This window comes from Salvelinus alpinus, chromosome 15 (assembly GCF_045679555.1).
Source record: "Salvelinus alpinus chromosome 15, SLU_Salpinus.1, whole genome shotgun sequence".
NCBI classification, from domain to species: domain Eukaryota; kingdom Metazoa; phylum Chordata; class Actinopteri; order Salmoniformes; family Salmonidae; genus Salvelinus; species Salvelinus alpinus.
Window position 1 is genome coordinate 27,995,296 of NC_092100.1, and position 23,201 is coordinate 28,018,496.

General features: G+C 42.1%; 1 protein-coding gene and 1 long non-coding RNA gene across 5 annotated transcripts in view; one reads left to right on the forward strand and one right to left on the reverse strand.

Annotated features, from left to right (window-relative positions):
• Positions 1 to 10,362: 10,362 nt before the first annotated feature.
• On the reverse strand, positions 10,363 to 12,675 carry LOC139539849 (uncharacterized). Its single transcript, XR_011668024.1, has 2 exons — positions 12,522 to 12,675; positions 10,363 to 11,001 (listed from the first exon to the last, which is right to left on the reverse strand). It is a non-coding gene; the product is annotated as an uncharacterized lncRNA (long non-coding RNA).
• Positions 11,397 to 23,201, forward strand: part of LOC139539848 (zinc finger protein 423) — a 161,103-nt gene continuing 149,298 nt past the window's right edge. For 2 of the 4 annotated variants that reach the window (XM_071343185.1, XM_071343188.1), the window contains exon 1: positions 11,398 to 12,314. In XM_071343185.1, coding sequence (XP_071199286.1) covers positions 12,275 to 12,314 — 40 coding nt within the window. In that variant the 5' untranslated portion in view covers positions 11,398 to 12,274. Of the gene's footprint in view, positions 12,315 to 23,201 lie in introns of all 4 variants that reach the window. The other 2 variants (XM_071343187.1, XM_071343186.1) reach the window with 2 other exon arrangements.

Consider the following 23,201-nt stretch of genomic DNA (forward strand, 5'->3'; position numbering starts at 1 on the left):
AGATTCTTTTTTTTTTTTTTTAATGACGTTCCCAAAATAAACAGACTATTTCTCAGGTCCAGATCGTAGAATATGCATATAATTTACAGATTAGGATAGAAAACACTCCAAAGTTTCCAAAACTGTCAAAATATTGTCTGTGAGTATAACAAAACTGATTCTGCGGGCGAAAACCTGAGAAAATCTAACCCGGACGTGATTTTTTTATTTTTTTATCTGTGTTTCCTGGCCCGTCTTTCTTCCATTTTAAAGGGGTATCAACCAGATTCCTTTTCCAATGGCTTCCTCAAGCTGTGACCAGGCTTTAGACATAGTTTCAGGCTTTTATTATGAAAAATGAGCGAGATTTTTCAAAACTAGTCAGGTGTCCTCTGATTAGTTCCTGCGCGCGAGAGGGGTAGCTCTCCATTTTCTTTTTCTCTCTTATTGAATAGGTTACGGTCCGGTTGAAATATTATCGATTATGTTTGTTAAAAACAACCTGAGGATTGATTATAAAAAACATTTGACATGTTTCTACGACCATTACGGATACTTTTTGGAATTTTCGTCGAAAGGAACGAGGCTTTGGTTTTCTGAACATAACGCGCAACCCAAATGGCGTTTTTTTGTTATAAAAGTAATATTTATCGAACAAAAATAACATTTGTTGTGTAACTGGGAGTCTCGTGAGTGCAAACATCCGAAGATTATCAAAGGTAAGCGATTCATTTTATTGCTTTTCTGACTTTCGTGACCATGCTAATTTGGGGCTAGCTGTTCTAGCATTGATTGATACACTCACAAAAGCTTGAATTGCTTTCGCTGCAAAGCATATTTTCAAAATCTGACACGATAGGTGGATTAACAACAAGCTAAGCTGTGTTTTTGTATATTTCATTTGTGATTGCATGATTATAAATATTGTTAGTAATATTTTGCGCCCTGCAATTCAGCAGTTGTTTAGGAAAATGATCCCGCTAAAGGGATCCGTAGCGCAGAGAAGTTAAGGGACAGATCGAAATGTACTGGGGGGAGGGGTGGTCCAAAATAGGGGAGGGTTGTCAACCTTTTTTTTGCATCGGGGAGTGTTGTGTGTTTATTTGGCAACGCAGGGGAGGGTAGTGCATTTTTTCACTTGTTTACATTTGCTCTTCTGCTCATATTTTCCCTATATATAATGGCTTTACTTACTTTTCTGCTCATACTTACTCTTAATTACTCTTCTGCTCGTATTTTCCCTATACACAATGGCTTTACTTACTTTTGATATTACCCTATTAAAGTTTATAAATATTTGTGGTTCAAACAGTGTCTTAAAAAATCCTCCTCACCTCGACCCTCCCCCCAACAAAAGAATAACTAAATAATACTTATCCAGTTGACCCCCCCCCCCCCCCCCCCCCGCCTGTTTTGGCGTTGTCATTATGGGGTATTGTGTGTAGATTGTTGAGGATTTTTTTATTTTATCCATTCTAGAGTAAGGCTGTAACGTAACAAAATGTGTGAAAAGTCCAGGGGTCTGAAAAAATTCCGAATGCACTGTAATATGCTTTGTAATATGCTACACATTGAAAGACAAGGAATAGTATTTGTAATTTGTTATAGACACACTAAAGACTCTGGCAAGTGCGCTAGTAAAGTGTCACTTTGATCATACCTGCACATCATGGTTCACCAGTTGCCCCAAACGTCTAAAGAATAAGCTACCAGCCAAACAAGCTTGTAAGAATTGTACCCCCCCCCGTACTCATCTGGAGGTTGAGCATTTTTTTTACTCTATCTCTGTAATGTGTCTGTATCCATGTAATTGTATATGTAAGTCCCTGACTTTAATGTGCAATCTCGGTCACAAATCTTTGTGTATATACACTACCGGTCAAAGGTTTTAGAACACCTATTCATTCAAGGGTTTTTCTTTTTTTAAACTAAACAAATCTAAATATATTTTATATTTGAGATTCTTTAAATGGCCACCCTTTGCATTGATGACAGCTTTGCACACTCTTGGCATTCTCTCAACCAGCTTCATGAGGTAGTCACCTGGAATGCATTTCAATTAACAGGTGTGTCTTCTTAAAAGTTAATTTGTGGAATTTATTTCCTTCTTAATCCGTTTGAGCCAATCAGTTGTGTTGTGACAAGGTAGGGGTGGTATATAGAAGATAGCCCTATTTGTCCATATTATGGCAAGAACAGCTCAAATATGCAAAGAGAAACGACAGTCCATCATTACTTGAAGACATGAAGGTCAGTCAATACGGAAAATTTCAAGAACTTTGAAAGTTTCTTCAAGTGCAGTCGCAAAAACCATCAAGCGCAATGATGAAACTGGCTCTCATGAGGACCACCATAGGAATGGAAGACCCAGAGTGACGTCTGTTGCAGAGGATAAGTTCATTAGAGTTACCAGCCTTAGAAATTGCAGCCCAAATAAAGGCTTCACAGAGTTCAAGTAACAGACACATCTCAGCGTCAACTGTTCAAAGGAGACTGTGTGAATCAGGCCTTCGTGGTCGAATTGCTGCAAGGAAACCACTACTAAAGGACACCAATAGGAAGAAGAGACTTGCATGGGCCAAGAAACACGAGCAATGGACATTAGACTGGTGGAAATGTGTCCTTTGGTCTGGAGTCCAATTTCGAGATGTTTGGCTCCAACCGCCGTGTCTTTGTGAGACGTGGTGTGGGTAAACGGATGATCTCTGCATGTGTATTTCCAACCGTAAAGCATGGAGGAGCAGGTGTTATGGTGTGGGGGTGCTTTGCTGGTGACACTGTCCGTGATTTATTTAGAATTCAAGCCACACTTAACCAGCATGGCTACCACAGCATTCTGCAGCGATACGCCATGTCACGGTTGTCGTAAGAACTGGACCAAGGCGCAGCGGATGTTGAGTTCCACATATTTATTTCAAAGTGAAAATAAACAAAAAAATATATATCAATAAACGAACAACGAAACGTGACAACGTGGTGCACATGCACAAACACAAAACAATATCCCACAAACACAGGTGGGAAAAATAGCTACTTAAATATGATCCTCAATTAGAGACAACGATTACCAGCTGCCTCTAATTGGGAATCAAACAAAACACCAACATAGAAAATATGGACTAGAACACAACATAGAAATTATAAACTAGAATATCCCCTAGTCACGCCCTGACCTACTACACCATAGAGAAACAAGGGCTCTCTATGGTCAGGGCGTGACACGCCATCCTATCTGGTTTGGGCTTAGTGGGACTATCATTGTTTTTCAACAGGACAATGACCCAGCACACCTCCAGGCTGTGTAAGGGCTATTTTACCAAGAAGGAGACTGATGGAGTGCTGCATCAGATGACCTGCCCTCCACAGTCCTCTAACCTCAACCAAATTGAGATGGTTTGGGATGAGTCGGACCGCAGAGTGAAGTCAAAGCAGCCAACAAGTGCTCAGCATATGTGGGAACTCCTTCAAGACTTTTGGAAAAGCATTCCAGGTGAAGCTGGTTGAGAGAATGCCAAGAGTGTACAAAGCTGTCATCAAGGCAAAGGGTGGCTACTTTGAAGAATCTCAAATACAGTATAAAATATATTTGGATTCGTTTAACACTTTTTTGGTGACTACATGATTCCATATGTGTTATTTCATAGTTTTTATGTCTTCACTATTATTCTACAATGTAGAAAATAGTAAAAAGAAAGAAAAACCCTGTAAAGAGTAGGTGTTCTAAAACTTTTGACCGGTCGTGTATGTATTTTTTTAAATGACAAATGAAATCAAACAATCCAAACTGTGCAGCTGCCAATTGATGAACGGAAAGAGAGATCTGTTACAAAACCCCAAAGGATTAATGACATTCCGAGATTGTCTAGCCAAGCCTTCGATACTGGGTGAACCTACAAGGTCAGGAGGGGTGTATACTGAACAGAAGTATAAACTCAACATAAAGTGTCCCATGTTTCATGAGCTGAAATAAATGATCCCAGAAATGTCCAATAGCACAAGCGTATTTCTCCTAAATTTTGTGCACACATTTGATTACATCCCTGTTACATCCCTGCGTTTCTCCTTTGCCAAGATAATCTATCCACCTGACAGGTGTGGCATATCAAAAAGCTGATTAAACAACATAATCATTACACAGTTTCACCTTGTGCTGGGGTCAATAAAAGGCCAATCTAAAATGTGCAGTTTTGTACACAACACAATGCCATAGATGCCTCATGTTTTGATGGGGGTGCAATTGTAATTCTGATTGCAGGAATATCCACCAGAGCTGTTGCCAGAGAATAGAATGTTAAATTCTCTACCATAAGCCTCCTCCAATGTTGTTTTAGAGAATTTGGCAATATCTACAACCGGACTAAAAAACGCAGACCACGTGTAGCCATGCCAGCCCAGGACCTCCACATCCAGCTTCTTCTCCTGTGGGATCCTTTGAGACTAGCCACCCGGACAACTGATGAAATTGAGGAGTATTTCTGTCTGTAATAAAGCCCTTTTGTGGGGAAAAACTTATTCTGATTGGCTGGGCCTGGCTCCCCAGTGGGTGGACCTGGCTTCCCAGTGGGTAGGCCTATGCCCTCCCAGGCCCACCCATGACTGCGCCCTTGCCTAGTCATGAAATCCAGAGATAAGGCTTACTTTAACTTGACATTTTTGCATGTTGCATTTATATTTTTGTTATTTCTGTTTGTCGAGATTTACATAGTGTATTTATTGTGGTGTTGAAATCGCAAACCATGATATTGAAGTGCCCAAAGTCGATATGCTTTGATAATTGGTTGTGTGGTGCATTGGCACAGAAACCTGTTGGTTGTTGCATATATTTGTTGCATATATTTGATAGAATTATAAATATGGCATAAAAATGTAGAAAATCTGATTTCCTCCTAGCTGATCATTGTCTGCAGCCGGCTCTGATCGTACAGGCAGGGAGAGTGAGCTTGTCTGTGGTGGTCGGCGAACCCTCGCCCGTAGCACTGCATGGCGTTGACTGTGCCAGAAAAGCATGCTGAAGTGGCAAAGTCAATATCCACGTTTATAAACACATGGTCACTACAGTTATTATTTATGGACGTAAACATTATTTTGTATTAATTCTATGGATGGAGAAGGGTGTTCAATTTATTTTACCATACAAGGAGAGGGTCATGTGAAAATATTTTTTACTTTGGGGAGGGGGGTGCATTTTAATTTTATGACACCTTGAGTTGGACCAGCCCCTCCCCACCAGTAAATTTTGATCTGTCCCTATAGAATTCTTTGCTCACGCCTACTAAGGCCAACTTTGAATGGTTGATATTCCAGGCTTATATGTGCTGTGTGTGGAATAGCCTGGGGACGACGTTACACCAAGAACCACTTACCTTGATGAAAGACCCCAACCTAAAGACATTGAAATTTTCTTTTTTCTTCAGTACACGAACACGTACACAACAAAAACGAGCCATAGGGCGCGGTGCTGGTTCCAGTCAGGTGTTTGACACATTCACCCACTTCCCCGCTGAAAGATCAGGCACAAACTGTTGGCACCGTTGTAACAGGTTGTAATCAAGCTCTGGTTTCCTTCATCAGATCAGAAGAGGAATACCTGGTGCGGTAGTCTCAGGTTGGACTACTCCAAATCAACTTGGTTGACACACATATACGCAACGCGCACACACACACAAATGCAAGCTTTGTAGGTCCATCAACCGATTTACATACCTCTCATAGCCTACAGTAACATGTGGATCATGAAAACCTTGAGGTGTGGAAGACTGCTTCAGCAGAACGTTAATAACATATTTATTAACACTTTATGTAGTGTCCTGTAATACTTAATTTAAAGTCAGACCGCTTTGCTCATTCATAACAAATACATAAAGGCTTAATGATCTAAACACAAATGTATTAACACTTATGGTAATTATCAATAACTGCTAAAACAAATAAACATAATTTAAATCATACATTTCCTTTAATTTGGATATTTTTCAAACAATACAAATACATTAAGTTTCAAAAAGTACAGCAATACAATTACATTGAACATTACACAGGGCTGTGAATAGTGTAGCTTGTCCCTGAGCGGGTGGATGAATGGATCTTGCCTCTCTTCCCACTGGAGGTACTGCATGTTGGTTCCAATCTTAAAAGTAACATCAAAGAAAGTTAGGAAATGCCTTTGTTATACCATCTGGATAAGGGCATTTCTGTGCTGCGCCAGAAAATCTAAATGGGAAAATGGTCAACATTGCTGTATTTAGGGAGATTTGTATTTAGCTGAGCCTGCATTTCGGCTAACTAGCAATTGCAGCGAAGTCACCTAAATCATTTCAGATAACGATTGAGGTAGCTACAGTGTGTAATCTAACTCAACACTTAACTACTACAGACTCATTTAAATTACAATAAATAAAGCTTAACTAGAGTTTCGCTGTCCAGTGACAGCACAAGTGGGGTATTTTATTTGCCAACTCAACACAGGATCAGGATATCGTCAGCAACACGCAAGCAATAAAAAAAACAAATCTAAATAAAAGTCCCCCACGTAATAGTAGAAAAGTATCAATAACCATTCATGATATGAAAAATAATTGTCTAAACATTAACAATGATTCATATTTGTTCATATTTAAGTGACATTTCCATTAAATTAGGGTTTTAGAACATGTTCCAAGGTCAAATAAATACCCTCAATGTGAATCACTGTATATGAAATACAGATTGGCTTAGAGCAAGAACTATTCTGGGTGCAGCAGTAAAAGTATTGTAGGGAATACTCAGTAGGGTCTGTAGAATGTGTATATATAGTGACATTTCATGGGGCTCTGAATAATAGGGAGTGTTGCTGGCCTTTTACTGCAACCATTCCATTGGCGGCCGAATCACATCATGTGTACTTCCTGCACTACAGAAAACCCGCTAACCAAACAGTGCAGGGCATGCTCACTGAATTAAACGGCAACTTCATTAAAAAGTCTAAGTTTGATAGATTTTTCCCAGACCTCAAAAGTCATCACCTAATGTAGTTTAAGCATTGTTGTGAGCACAGACATTTTTATTTTGTTTTTCCAAAATAAAGTGTGAAAAAACATTTGCATACCAGAAGAACTGGTGGAAATCCAAAACCTGTAAAAACACAACCAAGAAAACGGAATTTGGTGGAAAAACCAGAAGAAAAAAAAATGTGCATTTTAAAAAGGCCAAGCAACCCTGTTCATTACTGCACTTTAAAGTGTGTGTCGTCCTGCAGCACTATAAGGGCACAAGGCGAGACTCAAATGCAGACACAGGAGGCAGATGGTAGAGCTCCGATATTTATTATAACAAAGGGAGTAGGCAAAGGCAGGTCGGGGACAGGTGAGAGTTCATAAACCAGGTCAGAGTCCAAACAGTACTAGACGATAGGCAGTATCGAGGTCAGGCCAGGCAGGGGTCAGAAACCAGATCTGAGTCCAAAACAGTACAAGGGGATAGGCAGGCTGGTAGTCAGAACAGGTGGGTTCGGAGTCAGGACAGACAAGGGTCGAAACCAGGAGGACTAGAAACAAACAGAGACTGGGGATAAATAGGAGCAAGGAAAAACACTGGTTGACTTGGCAAACAAGACGAACTGGCACAGAGAAACAGGAAACACAAGGATATATACAGCGGGGATAATAAGCGACACCTGGAGGGGTTGGAGACAATCACAAGGACAGGTGAACCAGATCAGGGTGTGACAAGCACAGCATTTTGTGGGAAGTTGAGGACAGGTCCAATATTGACTATAGACCCAAAAGGGAAAGAGGTTGGGCCATCCGAGAAATGTTTTAGTGAAATATAATATACAGTGCCTTCGGAAGGTATTCAGAGCCCTTTTTTTACACATTTTGTTACGTTACAGCCTAATTCTAAAGTGGATTCAATTGTTTTCCCCCTCATTAATCGACACACAGTATCCCATAATGACAAAGCAAAAACAAGTTTCGAAAATGTTTCTAATTTATAAAAAAAAAAACTGAAATATCACTTTTACATAAGTTTTCAGACCCTTTACTCAGTACTTTGTTGAAGCACCTCTGGTAGCGATTACAGCATCGAGTCTTCTTGGGTACGACACTACAAACTTGGCACACCTGTATTTGAGGAGTTTCTCACATTCTTCTCTGCAGATCCTCTCAAGCTCTGTCAGGTTGGATGGGGAGTGTCACTGCACAGCTATTTTCAGGTCTCTCCAGAGAAGTTCGATCAGGTTCAAGTCCAGGCTCTGGCTTGGCCACTCAAGGACATTCAGAGACTTGTCCCGAAGCCACTCCTGCGTTGTCTTTGCTGTGTGCTTAGGGTCGTTGTCCTGTTGGAAGGTGAACCTTCGCTCCAGTCTGAGGTCCTGGAGCAGGTTTTCATCAAGGATCTTTCTGTACTCTGCTCCGTTCATCTTTGCCTCGATCCTGACTAGTCTCCCAGTCCCTGTTGCTGAAAAACATCCCCACATGCTACCACCATGCTTCACCGTAGGGATGGTGCCAGGTTTCTTCCAGACGTGACGCTTGGCATTCAGGCAAAAGAGTTTAATCTTGGTTTCATCAGACCAGAGAATCTTGTTTCTCATTGTCTGAGAGTTTTTAGGTGCCTTTTGGCAAACTCCAAACAGGCTGTCATGTGTCTTTTATTGAACCTTTATTTAACTAGGTAAGTCAGTTAAGAACACATTCTTATTTACAATGATGGCCTACCCCGGCCAAACCCGGAAGACGCTGTGCGCCGCCCTATGGGACTCCCAAACACAGCCGGATGTGATGCAGCCTGGAATTGAACCAGGGACTGTAGTGACACCTCTTGCACTGAGATGCAGTGTCTTAGACCGCTGCGCCACTCGGGAGCCCGTGAGACCTTTTTCGTCTGGCCACTCTACCATAAAGGCCTGATTGGTGGAGTGCTGCAGAGATGGTTTTCCTTCTGGAAGGTTCTCCCATTCACGCAGAGCTCTGTCAGAGTGACCATCGGGTTGTTGGTCACCTCCCCAACTCCCCCGATTTCTCAGTTTGACCAGGCAGTCAGCTCTAGGAAGAGTCTTTGTGGTTCCAAACTTCTTCAATTTAAGAATGATGGAGGCCGATGTGTTCTTGGCAACCTTCAATGCTGCATAAATGTTTTGGTAACCTTCCCCAGATCTGTGCCTCGACACAATCCTGTCTCGGAGTTCTACGGACAATTTCTTTGACCTCACGATTTGTTTTTTGCTCTGACATGCACTGTCAACTGTGGGACCTAATATAGACAGGTGTGTGCCTTTCCAAATCATGTCCAATCAATTGAATTTAGCACAGGTGGACTCCAATCAAGTTGTAGAAACATCTCTAGGACAATCAATGGAAACAGGATGTACCTGAGCTCAATTTCGAGTCTCATAGCAAAGGTATGAATACTGAAGGTATTTGTTTTTTATTTGTAATAAATGTAAAAAAATGTAAAAAAACAAAAAGTTTTCTGTTTGTTATTAAGGGGTATTGTGTGTAGATTGCAAAACATTGTTTTATTTAATCCATTTTAGAATAAGGCTGTAACGTAACACAATGTGGAAAAAGTCAAGGGGTCTGAATACTTTCTGAAGACACGGTAAACATTTAGCAGACACCTTTATCCAAAGCGACTTACAGTAATTTGTCCTTTTTATTAGGATCCCCATTAGCTAACGCTGTAACACTAGCTAATCTTCCTGGGGTCCAACAATTAACAAGACATTACAAACAACCACTAACATTCAACAAGTAGACAATACAGTTAAAATACCTGACAGGAAACACATTTAACATCCAGTTGATGCTTTCTATTTCCTGTCCAGTCATATGGTCTATCGCGTTAGATGTTCTGTTATTTTTTTCTTGAAGGTGGATTTACTTTTTGCCTGAGAAATATGGATTGGTAAAGAGTCATGCATGAATACATTTCTACGTATGGGTGATCCCGGGATTCGAACCCAATATCCTGGCGTTGCAATGCTCTACCAAGATGCATGACAGGGTTATAAATGCTTTGTGAAGCCTCAATTTAATATGATTTATAAGGCCTTTATTAAGAGGTGCTTATGCCACCCTTTATAATACACAGGTGTGCCATATTTGACATAGTGGGTTATGTCACATTTGACATTGGTGGTTATGTCACACAGTTATGCCACATTTATTAACCTTTTATAAAGCATGACATAGTTATAGAGGATTTGTAACACATTTAGTGTTTATCAAGCCTTTATAAGCTGAACATCATTTAAAGTAGGACCAAGTGAATAAAGACATGTCCATCTGTGCATCCTCTGACTTCTAGGAAGACTTTAACACAGTTAAACCCAACATTTCACCATCATTGTGACATTTGAGACCCCTGACTCTCTAACCAATGAATTGTACATGCTGTTTCCAGTTTGTGAGTGTGTGATATGGCAGTTTATTTCAACATTTACAGACAACATTTTATAAACAATAGCAGCTATGTTGACACTGCCATCTTCATCCGAGCTTTGCTGTTGGAAAACCACTACAGCAGGGGTATTCAATTCTTACCCTATGAGGTCCGGAGCCGGATGGTTTTCTACCTGATCATTAATTGCACCCACCTGGTGTTCCAGGTCTAAATGGGCTCCTGAGTGGCACAGTGGTCTAAGGCACTACATCTCAGTGCTTGAGGCATCACTACAGACACCCAGGCTGTATCACAACCGGCTGTGATTGAGAGTTCCATAGGGTTTGGCAGGTGTAGGACGTCATTGTAAATAAGAATTTGTTCTTAAATGACTTGTCTGGTTAAATAAAATAAAAATAGCCCCTGATTAGAAGGGAACAATGAAAAAATGCAGTGGAGCTGGCTTCGAGGTCCAAAGCTGAGTTTGAAGGCACTACAGTGTCCGACTTTCTGCTGTTGCGCTGACCGACTTTCGTCTACAGTCGGCCTCGTTGGGTTTACCGCTCTCACGCACTCATTGATTCTTCACTTGGAATGAATGGTGTCACGTGATCGATGACTTTGCCCAGTCATACAGCCATTGGTGAGGGCCCAGACCCCCTTTAAAAAACAACACAGAAATACACCGCATTATTTCACATTTAAAATAATTCTGAATAATGAAATTACAGACTGTATTAAGGTTAAAAAAACATTACGCACTGTTAGGCACGGCAAAATAATAGCCAATATTGAAAATAGGCTAATTTATAATAAATATCGAAATTATGCATGGAAAGAAACGGATGCGTTTCACGACCAGCTACTTTTAGAAAACGCATTTCAACATCACAGGCAAACATTTAAGATTTAAAGGACTAAAACCAAATCCAGTCCGTATTTTTCATGCGCTCTGCAGAGTTCCTCTAAACTCCGTGTTTTGGCCCCAATCTGTGCTCAAAGTTAAGCTGTAGTTTCCATGGCTGACCATGGTTTGGTGCTGTTGGCTCGCTCTGTCTGCTCAACCCAGGCTGTGCAGTGCTCCCAGCGGGATCAGAGCGCTCCCCCGCCGGGACCCTACTCTCACATCCTCCTGCTGGGACACAGCTACATTTCCAGCCAAGCCTGGCTTTATTATGTGTGTCTGCGCTGCAGCCCCGCCAGTAGTCGGATCGGGAGGCGGAGGGAAGACCAGAGTCAGGACAAAGAAAAAGGGAGAAAGAGGCTAGCGACCGCAAACATTTCACTGGGTTTATGAATTCAATTAGAAAGGGAGATATTTGAACAAATACCCAATGGAGAAAATGCTGGGTACGGTTGCATTGCCCATGTCACCTTCTGAAAAATAACGGACGGACGGAGGAGGGAGGTTCGGTGTTCGCAACATCAGGGAGAACAACCCCAAGAAGCACATGACGAAAAATAAACGTAAAGCTTGTTTGAACAGAATTCTACAATTGTGTAGTCAGGTAATCACATTATTTGGACGTAGTGGCTGGCACCTTTCTAACTGCCGATCAGGTGTTACCGCATCGCACGGCTGTCTCTTGAAACTCTACGGATAAAGTCGCGCTGTTGCCAACGAACATAAAGGAACAAAAGATACATACTGTCGCTACGGACCCAGAAAGAAAGACAAGTTGTTCCGTTAATTCTACAGGTTGAGTCCAGCTGAAGAAGTTAAATTGCTGGAGTATCCGGGCAATGCGGCTTTCCACAGCTCTTAATTGTACCTACCTCATTTTAACTGGATTATAGGCTACTATCAGAGTCTGAAGTTGCCGCATTGCAACAGGCAAAGAAGTGAAAAACGCCAGCTAAAGTATCCATCTGTATGACTGTATTCGCAAAGCATTAGAGATCTACACGAGAAGAAAATACTATCAGCCCAGAGATGTCTAGACGAAAACAGGCTAAACCGCGTTCCGTAAAAGGTAAGTGTTTTGACATTTTATTTTATGGAGAGACTGGAGACAAACTCACGAGTAGACGCATAACCAATAATAATATTTCATGGCATCATTTGGCGAATACTGTGAAATTCAAAGATTTAAATATCGTCACTGTGTTGTCTTTATTTTATATATTTTGCCAAACAAAGCCTGAGCAACTTAAAGTAAAATAAATCATAGAGAATTTACCTGGTCCAACATAAACTACTCTCTGTATTGTTACAATAGTCACTCGGGCGTTCCCTGGTCAGCTAATTACTTATTCGATTGTAAATTGGGACCACATTCAATACCCGACTAGACTGCAACGTGTTTGTTTCATTAGCTACTGCTCACCAGTATTGTTGATGTGTGCGTAATTATTGTCACCCGTGCCACGTGACCCGTTTGCTGTCCATGCATGCCCACATCTTGCACATGTTGTTTTTCCATCACCATGATTAAAGCATGGGCACATTGGTTTGTGTTTTACTTGATAGACCATTTTCTTGGTGACCCGTATTTTCTAGTAAAAGTTAATTTGGGCATTTGGCTCGTTTTGCCTCTGGCTGCGTTTACACAGGCAGCCCAAATATGATTTTTTTTGCCTAACATTGGCAAAAGATCTGATCTGAATGGTCAATTATTGGCAAAATATCCGAATTGAGCTGTCTGTGTAAACACAGCCTATGGAAACCAGATGGGCAATGGGGTGGCCATGTGGTCCAGAATTATTAGGTTACCCCTCCCCCATTTAGTCATGTTGTTCTATCTAATTGATGGCAACAATATGCAATGGTTATGGTGGAAAGATTATAAGGCCTACATTGTTTAAATTATTATATGTTTTAATGCATGCACTCTGTAAATGTAGTGAATGGTTCACCAAGACTAATGGCAAGTTGAAGCTGTGTTGATGACCACAGTGGCTGGTCTGGTTCTGAGTCACCAGAGCTTGGTGTCATGACCTCTCAGGATGCCTGTGGTGTCTGTACTAAGGATCCACTGTTTCAAAGCATGAAAAAAAAGATAATGTAAGCTGAATGTGGGGAAAGAGATCACTTGATTACTTTAACTATTTCTTATATTTATGAAGTACAATGATTACAAGTACATATTCCACGTCTGAAAATAATCCTAATTTCCCTGCAGGGTAAAGAAGGCTAGTCTTTGTACTGTTTTGTATCCTAAGTGTGTTGAGCAGCTTCAGCTTGTGGCTTTGAATAAACAAAGCTTTTGCTTAGTCAGTGATGCACAGCAGCTCTATGTGTAACTAAGATGTGTTCTGTTGCTATCACCCCACAACACCTTTCCCACGGCCTGGCATGTTCTCAAATTATGAGTGAGCAGCAGAGTGGTTCAAGGCATGCAGCAGAGTCGCACAAGGCATGCACCGGTGATTATTTGTGTTTTTCATGTCCTGTTGTCTCTCACCTGCTCGCTCACTCAACTCCAAAGAGTGCCTGTCGATGCCAAAGCAGAAACAACACATTGAGAATCATATTTATTCCTATGATAAAAAACCACCAATCCTTGTTATTATCAGTGGTTTTTGTTGGAGGGATTTTCTATCCTAATTGTAGATGGCTAATTGAGGTTGCATTAATATCTATGATTGGCTCTTTTACTAATGGGGAGGGATGGAGGAAAGAGGGGAGCGAGCGCTTCTTATCAAAATATGATTTATCCCGATTAATCCCTTTTTAATGTGTGTCTTTGCGTAGAGTGGCTGGCCGGGGCATTTCTGTTTCATATCTCCCCCATCCCCATGAGTATTTCATGCATTATGTAGTGATAATTACACATGAATAAATCCTCTTCATTTACAGGACATTAAGCGGGAATGAGTGCATATGACAGGGAGGGAGGGAGAGAGCACTTATTTATTTTCCACAATGTTGTTTACAGTCAATCAAATCAAATTGGACCTTTAACCTGTGATGTGGGAGAAAGAGATGCTGGAACAAGGCTTGTCTAGGACTAGCTGAGAGACTAGGGATCCAAGGCTAAAGGCATAATTTCCACTCCACCTCCATTGTGCTTTTCCACCTCATTCCACATCAAATTCCACCAGTACTACTCTGTTTTCACAAGCTATCAATTCAACATTTTTCTAAGTTGCAGTGAAATATTTAAAAAATCTTAATCCATTGATAGCTTGCCTGGCCAAGACTTTTAATGGCTGTCTCCCCTGGATTCGGTAGTTTAGATATTATTTTGTGTGCCCATTTTATGTTGACATAATAGTACTTAAATGTTGCAGTTGAGTTATGTCTCAATCTCCATTATGGTCAGATTGTTAAATGACTTCTACACCTTTGTAGTAACAGTTAAATTACCTAAGTAACAACATTGTATTAACATGTGACATTGCACTTCAGTAATCACAATTAAATTGCATAGCAATAGTTGAGAGTTTATAATTATACAAGAAGAAAAAGGACTTATTTTATTGCATAGTTTGTAATAGCAAAAAAGCTAAAGTCCATTACTATGCAATGGCAAAGCAATTGACCACAATGTAACAACGATGTTGGTACTCAAATATACTGAATAAAAAAATTAACGCAACATGTAAAGTGTTGGTCCCATGTTTCATGAGCTGAAATAAAAAGATCCCAGAAATGTTCCAGGGCCTCCCAAGTGCCACAGCGGTCTAAGGCACTGCATCCCAGTGCTAGAGGCGTCACTACAGACCCGGGTTTGATCCCGGGCTGTATCACAACCAGCAGTGATCGGGAGTCCCATAGGGCGGCGCACAATTGGCCCAGCATCATCCGGGTTAGGGGTGGGTTTGGCCTGGGGGGCTTTACTTGGCTCATCGCGCTCTAGCGACTCCTTGTCGGTTTGGCGGGTCATGTTTCGGAGGACTAATGACTCGAACTTTACCTCCCGATCCCGTTGGGGAGTTGCAGCAATGAGATAAGATCAAAATTAGGGAGAAAAAGTTCCATACGCACAAAAACCTTATTTCTCAAACTTTGTGCACAAATTTGTTTACATCCTTGTTAGTGAACATTTCTCCTTTGCCAAGATTATCCATTGACCTGACAGGTGTGGCATATCAAGAAGCTGATTAAACAGCATGATCATTACACAGGTGCACCTTGTGCTGGCATTGTCACACAACACAATGCCACAGATGTCTCAAAGTTTTGAGGGAGCGTGCAATTGGCACGCTGACTGCAGGAATGTCCACCAGAACTGTTGCCAGAGAATTTAATGTTAATTTCTCGATCATAAGTTGCCTCGATTGTCGTTTTAGAGAATTTGGTAGTACGTACAACCTGCCTCACCACCGCAGACCATGTGTATAGCGTTGTGTGGTCGAGCAGTTTGCTGATGTCAACGTTGTGAACAGAGTACCCCATGGTGGTGGGGTTATGGTATGGACAGGCATAAGCTACGGATATCGAACACAATTGCATTTTATCGATGGCAATTTGAATGCACAGAGATACCATGTTGAGATCCTGAGGCCCATTGTCGTGCCATTCATCCACCGCCATTACCTCATGTTTCAGCATGATAATGCACGGCCCCATGTCGCAAGGCTCTGTACACAATTCCTTGAAGCTGAAAATGTCCCAGTTATTCCGTGGCCTGCATACTCACCAGACATGTCACCCATTGAGCATATATGGGATGCTCTGGATCGATGTGTACGACAGCGTGTTCCAGTTCCCGCCAATATCCAGCAACTTCGCACAGCCATTGAAGAGAACTTGGACAACATTCCTCAAGCCACGATCAACAGCCTGATCAACTCTATGTGAAGGAGATGTGTCGCGCTGTATGAGGCAAATGGTGGTCACGTCAGATACTGACTGGTTTTCTGATCCATGCCCCTACCTTTATCAGTGACCAACAGATGCATATCTGTATTCCCAGTCATGTGACATCCATAGATTAGGGCCTAAGTCATTTTTTTTTTAATTGACTGATTTCCTCATATGAATTCTCTCAGTAAAATCTTTGAAATTGTTGCATGTGTGTAAATATTTGTATTCATTATAATTACAGTGTCAATAATACACAGGTTAGCATCTTATTGCAAGTATTACTGCTGTATATTTTGTTTTGGATTGATGTCGTTATTTTTTTTTTTTAAGTGTGTGTGCATGAAGCGTATCCCTGACATCCCTCTACCCTCTCTCTGCCGTCCTGAGACCATATGTTTTCAACATTCAATTGCTCTTTTATTGTCACCTAGGCTTTTGGCAGCATAGCCAAAGTTTCATTGGTCAACAGGCTGTTCTAAAACAGTGAAGTGAATTACCACAGGGCTGATTGAGTGTCGAGAGCCTGCTCCCCTGTCTTTATTCTGTGTGTGTGTGCGCACGTGCGTGTGTGTGTCTGTGTGTAAGAGAGGGAATACTAGATAGAGTCTGGTCTGTCACTTTCATATTATGATATTATCATTTTATGTGTGTTTGTGTTAACTGGCAGCAGGCAAGCAGGCATGCATGTAATGTCTTTTACCATTAATTGTTGCAATTTGTAAGTATAGCAGACTGTTGACCTGTGTTATTGGTAGGTGCACCTCAAAATAGATTTTTCTAAGCCTTTGTAAAATGTTCATTGACTGCACAGCATGGAGAGCAATTTTGTCTAGTACTTTGTATTTTGATATGACAAAAAAGTAATTGGTCATTGTTCAGCCACAGCGGTAGTCTATTTTTATATAGAGCCTATTAGTTTGCACAATATTATATGCATTTTGCACTTTTTCAAGAGGAGAAAGGGGATATTTTTAAAGGTACAGTGCACTCTACTTATAAGAGTCCTAGATATAGGAAATGGAATAAACCTGCTTATAGTGGTCCGATATTTACGATAAGCGTTGCTTGAGAATCAATCGCTTATTATCCTTCCTTCCTTCCTCCCTGTAATGTAGTGTAGTCTTGCTCTACAGCAGACCCTACTGGTGTGGAGATGTGCGCGTGGCCAGTTAGGGTGAGCTCCCTTGTGGCCAGTGTGTCTGCCAATGACAATTCCTTATCAGCAGCCTGCCTGGTAGTGTGTATGGAAGGATCTGTCTTAATGGACGGGCTCAGTCGTAGGCTGTGCCATTGTACCGGCTTAGCATCAGGGTTTATCAGCACTCTGGACTTACTGGGCCGGAACCGCCGCCGGCTCAGGACCCTCTCCGCTCTGTGCTTCCTTTCTAAAGAGCCAGCAACGCCGGGGTGACTTCTGTTATTAATTCTGTTTGTGTGGTTGGTTCCTGCTCCTCTGCTCCCCTCCGACCCCCTCTACCCCTGGCCTGCCAACCACAGCTCCCCCACCAGTACCTCCCTGTGGAGTCTGTCCTCTCTGAGTTCCCTCGCTCTGAAACTCTGATTGTGCTGCTGCAGTGGGCGGATTAAAATGTGTTGGAACAATGCGCTCAAAGATTTTTTTCATTTCTTCTCCTTCCTGTGCAAATTATGTGTGCAGGACCAGGGCATCACAACGGCCAATTCTCTCTCTACCCTATAACCCAAATGTGAGATTAGATATGATTTCATATTTTGCTTAATGTCGTGAGCTGTTCTTTATTGTGCAATGTTAACCTGAGGACATTTGGAATGGCCCACCTGTTGTTTGATGTTGAACCAGGCTGATCTGTGGCAGACACCCAGAGTTAACCAGCCTAAACGGTGCAGGCTCTGTAAATGGGATATGTCAAGCGCAGCCCTTTGTGAGCCAGTGAATATGTGAGTGTAGTAATGGCTTTTGTGTGTAAATGTCAGTGCAGTGTCTCCAATGTGGAGAGAGGGCTGTGACCCAGCTCTGCTCTGACCTCAGAGAGAGAGAAGGCCAGAACCATGAACCTTCTGGAGGGTAGCTGCAAGAGCCAGATCAGCACTAGCAGAAAACTGCTGTTTGTCTGGTCCAACAGTGTAGGCAGAGGTCTTCATGTTCAGTTTTTCTTCCTATTTTGTCTCCTCCTTTCATCCATTCCCATCTTCCTCACCTTGCTTCCCCGCTGCTCTCCTCCTCTTTCCTCAGTCTGGTCTCAGAGCATGTTGTATAATTCTGCAAGTAAATCCGAGATACTCCATTTCGTATATTTTAATTTGTGGATGTCCATCACACATTTCGTATGATATGTTACGAATTACAATTCGTATCATATGTTCCAAATTTGCAAAACGTACAATATGTTACGAAATTGCAAAAATATATTATATGTTACAAATTCTAGCTAGGTGGCTAACGTTAGCTAGCTTGCTAATGTTAGCTAGGCTAGAGGTTAGGGTTAAGTTTAGGAGTTAGGTTAAAGGGTTAAGTTTATGGTTAGCGGAACGATTAGTTAAAAGGGTTAAGGTTAGGGTGAGGTGATGGGTTATCTAACATGCTAAGTAGTTGGGCAGTAGCTAAAAAGTAGTAAGGAGTTGAAAAGTTGCTAATTAGCTAAAATGCTAAAGTTGTGCATGATTAGATTCAAACTCGCAACCTTTGGGTTGCTAGATGTTTGCGTTATACGTGCACACATCCATCCCAACCTTTAGTTTTTGCCTTAATTAATAATCTGTCTTATGTAACCATACTAAATGGTGTTTCTCGGATTTACGTACAGAATAACATGAAATGCTCTGAGACCAGGTTGCTCTCCTCGGGCCTCCCTGATGTCAGTGAGGCTGTGTTCATGCTGCTTTCTCTAGGCAGCTGCTCCTCGACCCCACGGTGTCTCCGTAGGCTGTACATTAAACATAAGCAAAGGGGGCAATTAAGCACCTTCACCACACCTGGCTGATGCATATATTTATTGGGCAGCCTCCCCCTCGGAAGGCTCCTCGTCCCAGCTCTGATGATTAAAGGGTGGTTGTTGGGGAGGGGGGAGGAGAGGAGGAGGCCTGATGCTGAAGTCTAATGAAGAGCTTTGGTCCTGTGTTGACCCCTGCAGCCTGCCTTGAACTCTGGCCAGGGGGAGCTAGGCCTCCTGCTGGCCAGGCCCTTGCTCCTCCATCCTGTCTGAATACGGACTGGTTCCAGGGCGTCTTCCAGGGCTAGTTTGGGTCTCAAAGAGCTGCAGGGGCAGGTATCTGGAACAGTCCTGGGTCGGAGATGGGAGACTGACTGTGCCCACGCACGCACCAGGAAAAATCCTCCAATAGCTTCCTTCGGCTCAACCTGTTGATTCCACTGTGCCTGGAAACTTTCCTCTGAAAAACACATTGAGTTAAAAACATACAGAAATTACTCCAATGGATTGAGTGCCTTTGGCTGTGTGTATATATTAGCTGTGATGGGTTATTAAGTATCTCTTTGAATCATTGAACATAAAGTACATTCAGGAAGAAGACAAAACAGAACAGCATTTCATAGTCTAGTCTTTTCAATGTTTTTCAGTGGTCCAATATTTATCTTGGTCCTGCTGCTTGGACTCTTAAGACAATGCTACCTGCTTGCATCCCCCCAGCATGACAATGCTTGCTTCCACCATGCCATGGACTTTGCTATTGTATAACCTGAAGTCATGGTTAAAAGCCTGGTGAACGAGGTTTCTTTGTCTTTTGAGCTTTAATAGAATTTACAAAGGAGATTTGTGTTTTGAGAAAAGCGCTGCTCTGTGTTTTTCAGTATAGTGCTGTGATACAGCTTCTCATTAATCACAGTAAGAACCTTCTTTCTCTGTGTTTTGCAGTATAGTGCCGTGATACAGCTTCTCTTCATTCCCACTTGGAACCTCGCACCACATAAAACTTTTAAGCTCAGACAGAATTATCCCTTATTGTATGGCCCTCCTGTATGCTGGCCTCTGTGAATGCCTAGTCCTTGATGTTAGTCAAGGACTCGTGTTTTTCTTATTTCTTTTCATTCAGTTCCTCTGTCAAAAGGCGAGAACCCCTTACAGAGCCCAGAATAATTCACCTTGCAAACAGCAGGGTGAGGAGCGGGAAAGAAACGAGTTGCTCTCGATTTCACAAGTCGCTCTCAATTTCACCAGTCAATTGTAAATTACATTTACATCTGATATGTTTTCATTTCCCTATTACATACTTGTCTATGGTGCATTTTCACTTAACACACATGCATTGTTGAATGGTGAGCTACTTATAGATGGTGTTCCCATGAGAGAAAGAGAGCGATGGTGGAAAGGTTCACTCTCTCTCTTTCCCTCCCCCACAACGACACCCTCCTTTCTCACACATTTTCTAACAGTACTGTTATATGAGAAATATTGAAAGTCAAATAAAATTATCTAAATGAAGGTCTCGAAACAGTGTGTGTGTGAATGGATGCGTTGATGGCCGGAAACAGGGAGGGATTGAGTCCATATGTTTATGTGTGAAGATGAGGATGAGGATGAGGCCTCTGCTCACAGCTCCGAGTCACAGCTCTTTGTTATTCTACCTCCAAGGCCATGAGTGACTGCAGGCCAGTTAAGGATAAGAAGTGGGTGGGAGAATGGGGTGCAGATGTGTGTGAGAGAGGTATCCAGGGGAGAGCTAGAGATGTTTGTGTTTAAGAGGGGAAGTTTAGTTGTAGTCTAATGTTGATTGAGCCAACCACGCAGCATCTGTGAAGAGATGGCTGTTTAGCACTGTGCACTGGAACCATCTATCTGAGAATGTGCCACTCTGGGGCTGTCTTTGTATTGTCAGTGTCTCAGAGGCTTTTGAGTCCATCACTCAGACTACACAAAGGTGTGTGAAGGAAGGATTCAAAAGAGGAGAACATTCTAAAATCTGTTTTTTCTTGCTTGTTTTTCTTTCCCCTAATAAATGCTTAATGTCACCATCAAACAGGGGCTAAGAGATAGAGTGAGAGTCTGCAGAAAGAGACTAGGAGATAGCCGAGTGAGAGGACTGGGCTGTGGACGGTGGGCCCTGTGTGTTGGTTGATGGATCTTTGCTTTAAAAATGTACAGTCTAGGCCTGTCTCAGCCTGCGGGTCCAGCCGTGTTGATGGGCAGTCCAGGGACCATCCTCTCCTCTTCCCAAAACATACAATACCATTCTAAAGTTTGGACACACCTACTCATTCAAGGGTTTTTCTAAATTTTTTACTATTTTCTACATTGTAGACTAATTGTGAAGACATCAGAACTATGAAATAACACATATGGAATCATGTAGTAACCAAAAAAGTGTTAAACAAATCAAAATATATTTTATTTTTGAGATTCTTCAAAGTAGCCACCCTTTGCCTTGATGACAGCTTTGCACCCTCTTGGCATTCTCTCAACCAGCTACACCTGGAATGCTTTTCCAACATTCTTGAAGGAGTTCCCACATATGCTGTGCACTTGTTGGCTGCTTTTCCTTCACTCTGCGGTCCAACTGCTCCCAATCCATCTCAATTGGGTTGAGGTTGGGTGATTGTGGAGGCCAGGTCCTCTGATGTAGCACTCCGCCACTCTCCTTCCTGGTCAAATAGCCCTTACACAGCCCGGAGGTGTGTTTTGGGTCATTGTTCTTTTACAAACAAATGATAGTCCAATTTATCGCAAACCAGATAGGATGGCGTATCCCTGCAGAATGCTATGGTAGCCATGCTGGTTAAGTGTGCCTTAAATTCTAAATAAATCACAGACAGTGTCACCAGTAAAGCTCTCAAACACCATCACAACTCCTCCTCCATGCTTCACGGTGAGAACCACACATGCGGAGATCATCCGTTCACCTACTCTCCAGAAATCTCAAATTTGGACTCATCAGACCAAAGGACAGATTTCCACCTGTCTAATGTCCATTGCGCATGTTTCTTGGCCCAAGCAAGTCTCTTCTTCTTATTGGTGTCCTTTAGTAGTGGTTTCTTTGCAGCAATTCGACCATGAAGGCCTGATTCACACAGTCTCCTCTGAACAGTTGATGTTGAGATGTGTCTGTTACTTGAACTCTGTGAAGCATTTATTTGGGCTGCAATCTGAGGTGCAGTTAACGTATTCTTTGCAGCAGAGGTAACTCTGGGTCTTGCTTTCCTGTGGCGGTCCTCATGAGAGCCATTTTCATCATAGCGCTTGATGTTTTTTTCGACATACATTTTCCGTTTTGACTGACCTTCATGTCTTAAAGTAATGATGGACTGTCATTTCTCTTTGCTTATTTGTGCTTTGTTCTTGCCATAATATGGACGTGGTCTTTTACCAAATAGGGCTATCTTCTGTATACGACCCCTACTTTGTCACAACACAATTGATTGGCTCAAATGCATTAAGGAGGAAAGAAATTCCACAAATGTACTTTTAACAAGGCACACCTGTTAATTGAAATGCATTCCAGGTGGCTACCTTGTGAAGCTGGTTGAGAGAATGCTAGTAGTTGTAGTTGGTAGTTATTAGGGTTTTGCATTGTTTCATGCACCTTTACTTCAACTTCACCTGTAAGCCTTTCCCTTTCTATGCATGGGCTATTTGGCTATACTTAGTGCCAGTGATTGAGGAGACTAGTGTTGGTGAACGTTGAATGTGTTTGTGTTTTGGGATAAGAGGAACCTTCCCATGCCACACCAAGCATGCAGACAGGCAGCAGGCTGTGTGAGGAGTGTGAGGCTACGGGTCTCAGAAGGAGCGTGACTGCAGAGTTAATCTGTCCTCCAGTGATATGAGCACCACAAAGCTCTTCCAGAAAGGGGCCTGCTGTAATGCCTAATCAAGTCTGTATCAAACTAAATAATGCCTTAGCGTGAAATTGGAATCTCAAGTCAAAAAGCACTCCCCAGCCTGTACTACAGGATAAGGCAATTAAGGGTCCCCATTCTGCCTCTCTCTCCCAAGCAGCCCGGGGTCCTCTGTGAGTCTGATGCCATTGTCATTGTGTGTTTCTGTGTGTGTGTGTATGCATCTCGGGGTCGGTGAATGTGTGTATCTCCCTAAGTGCTTGTGTCTGTCTCTCTGCATGTCTGTATGTCTCTGCATGTCTGTGTTTCTCTGCATGTCTGTGTGTCTCTGTGTGTCTG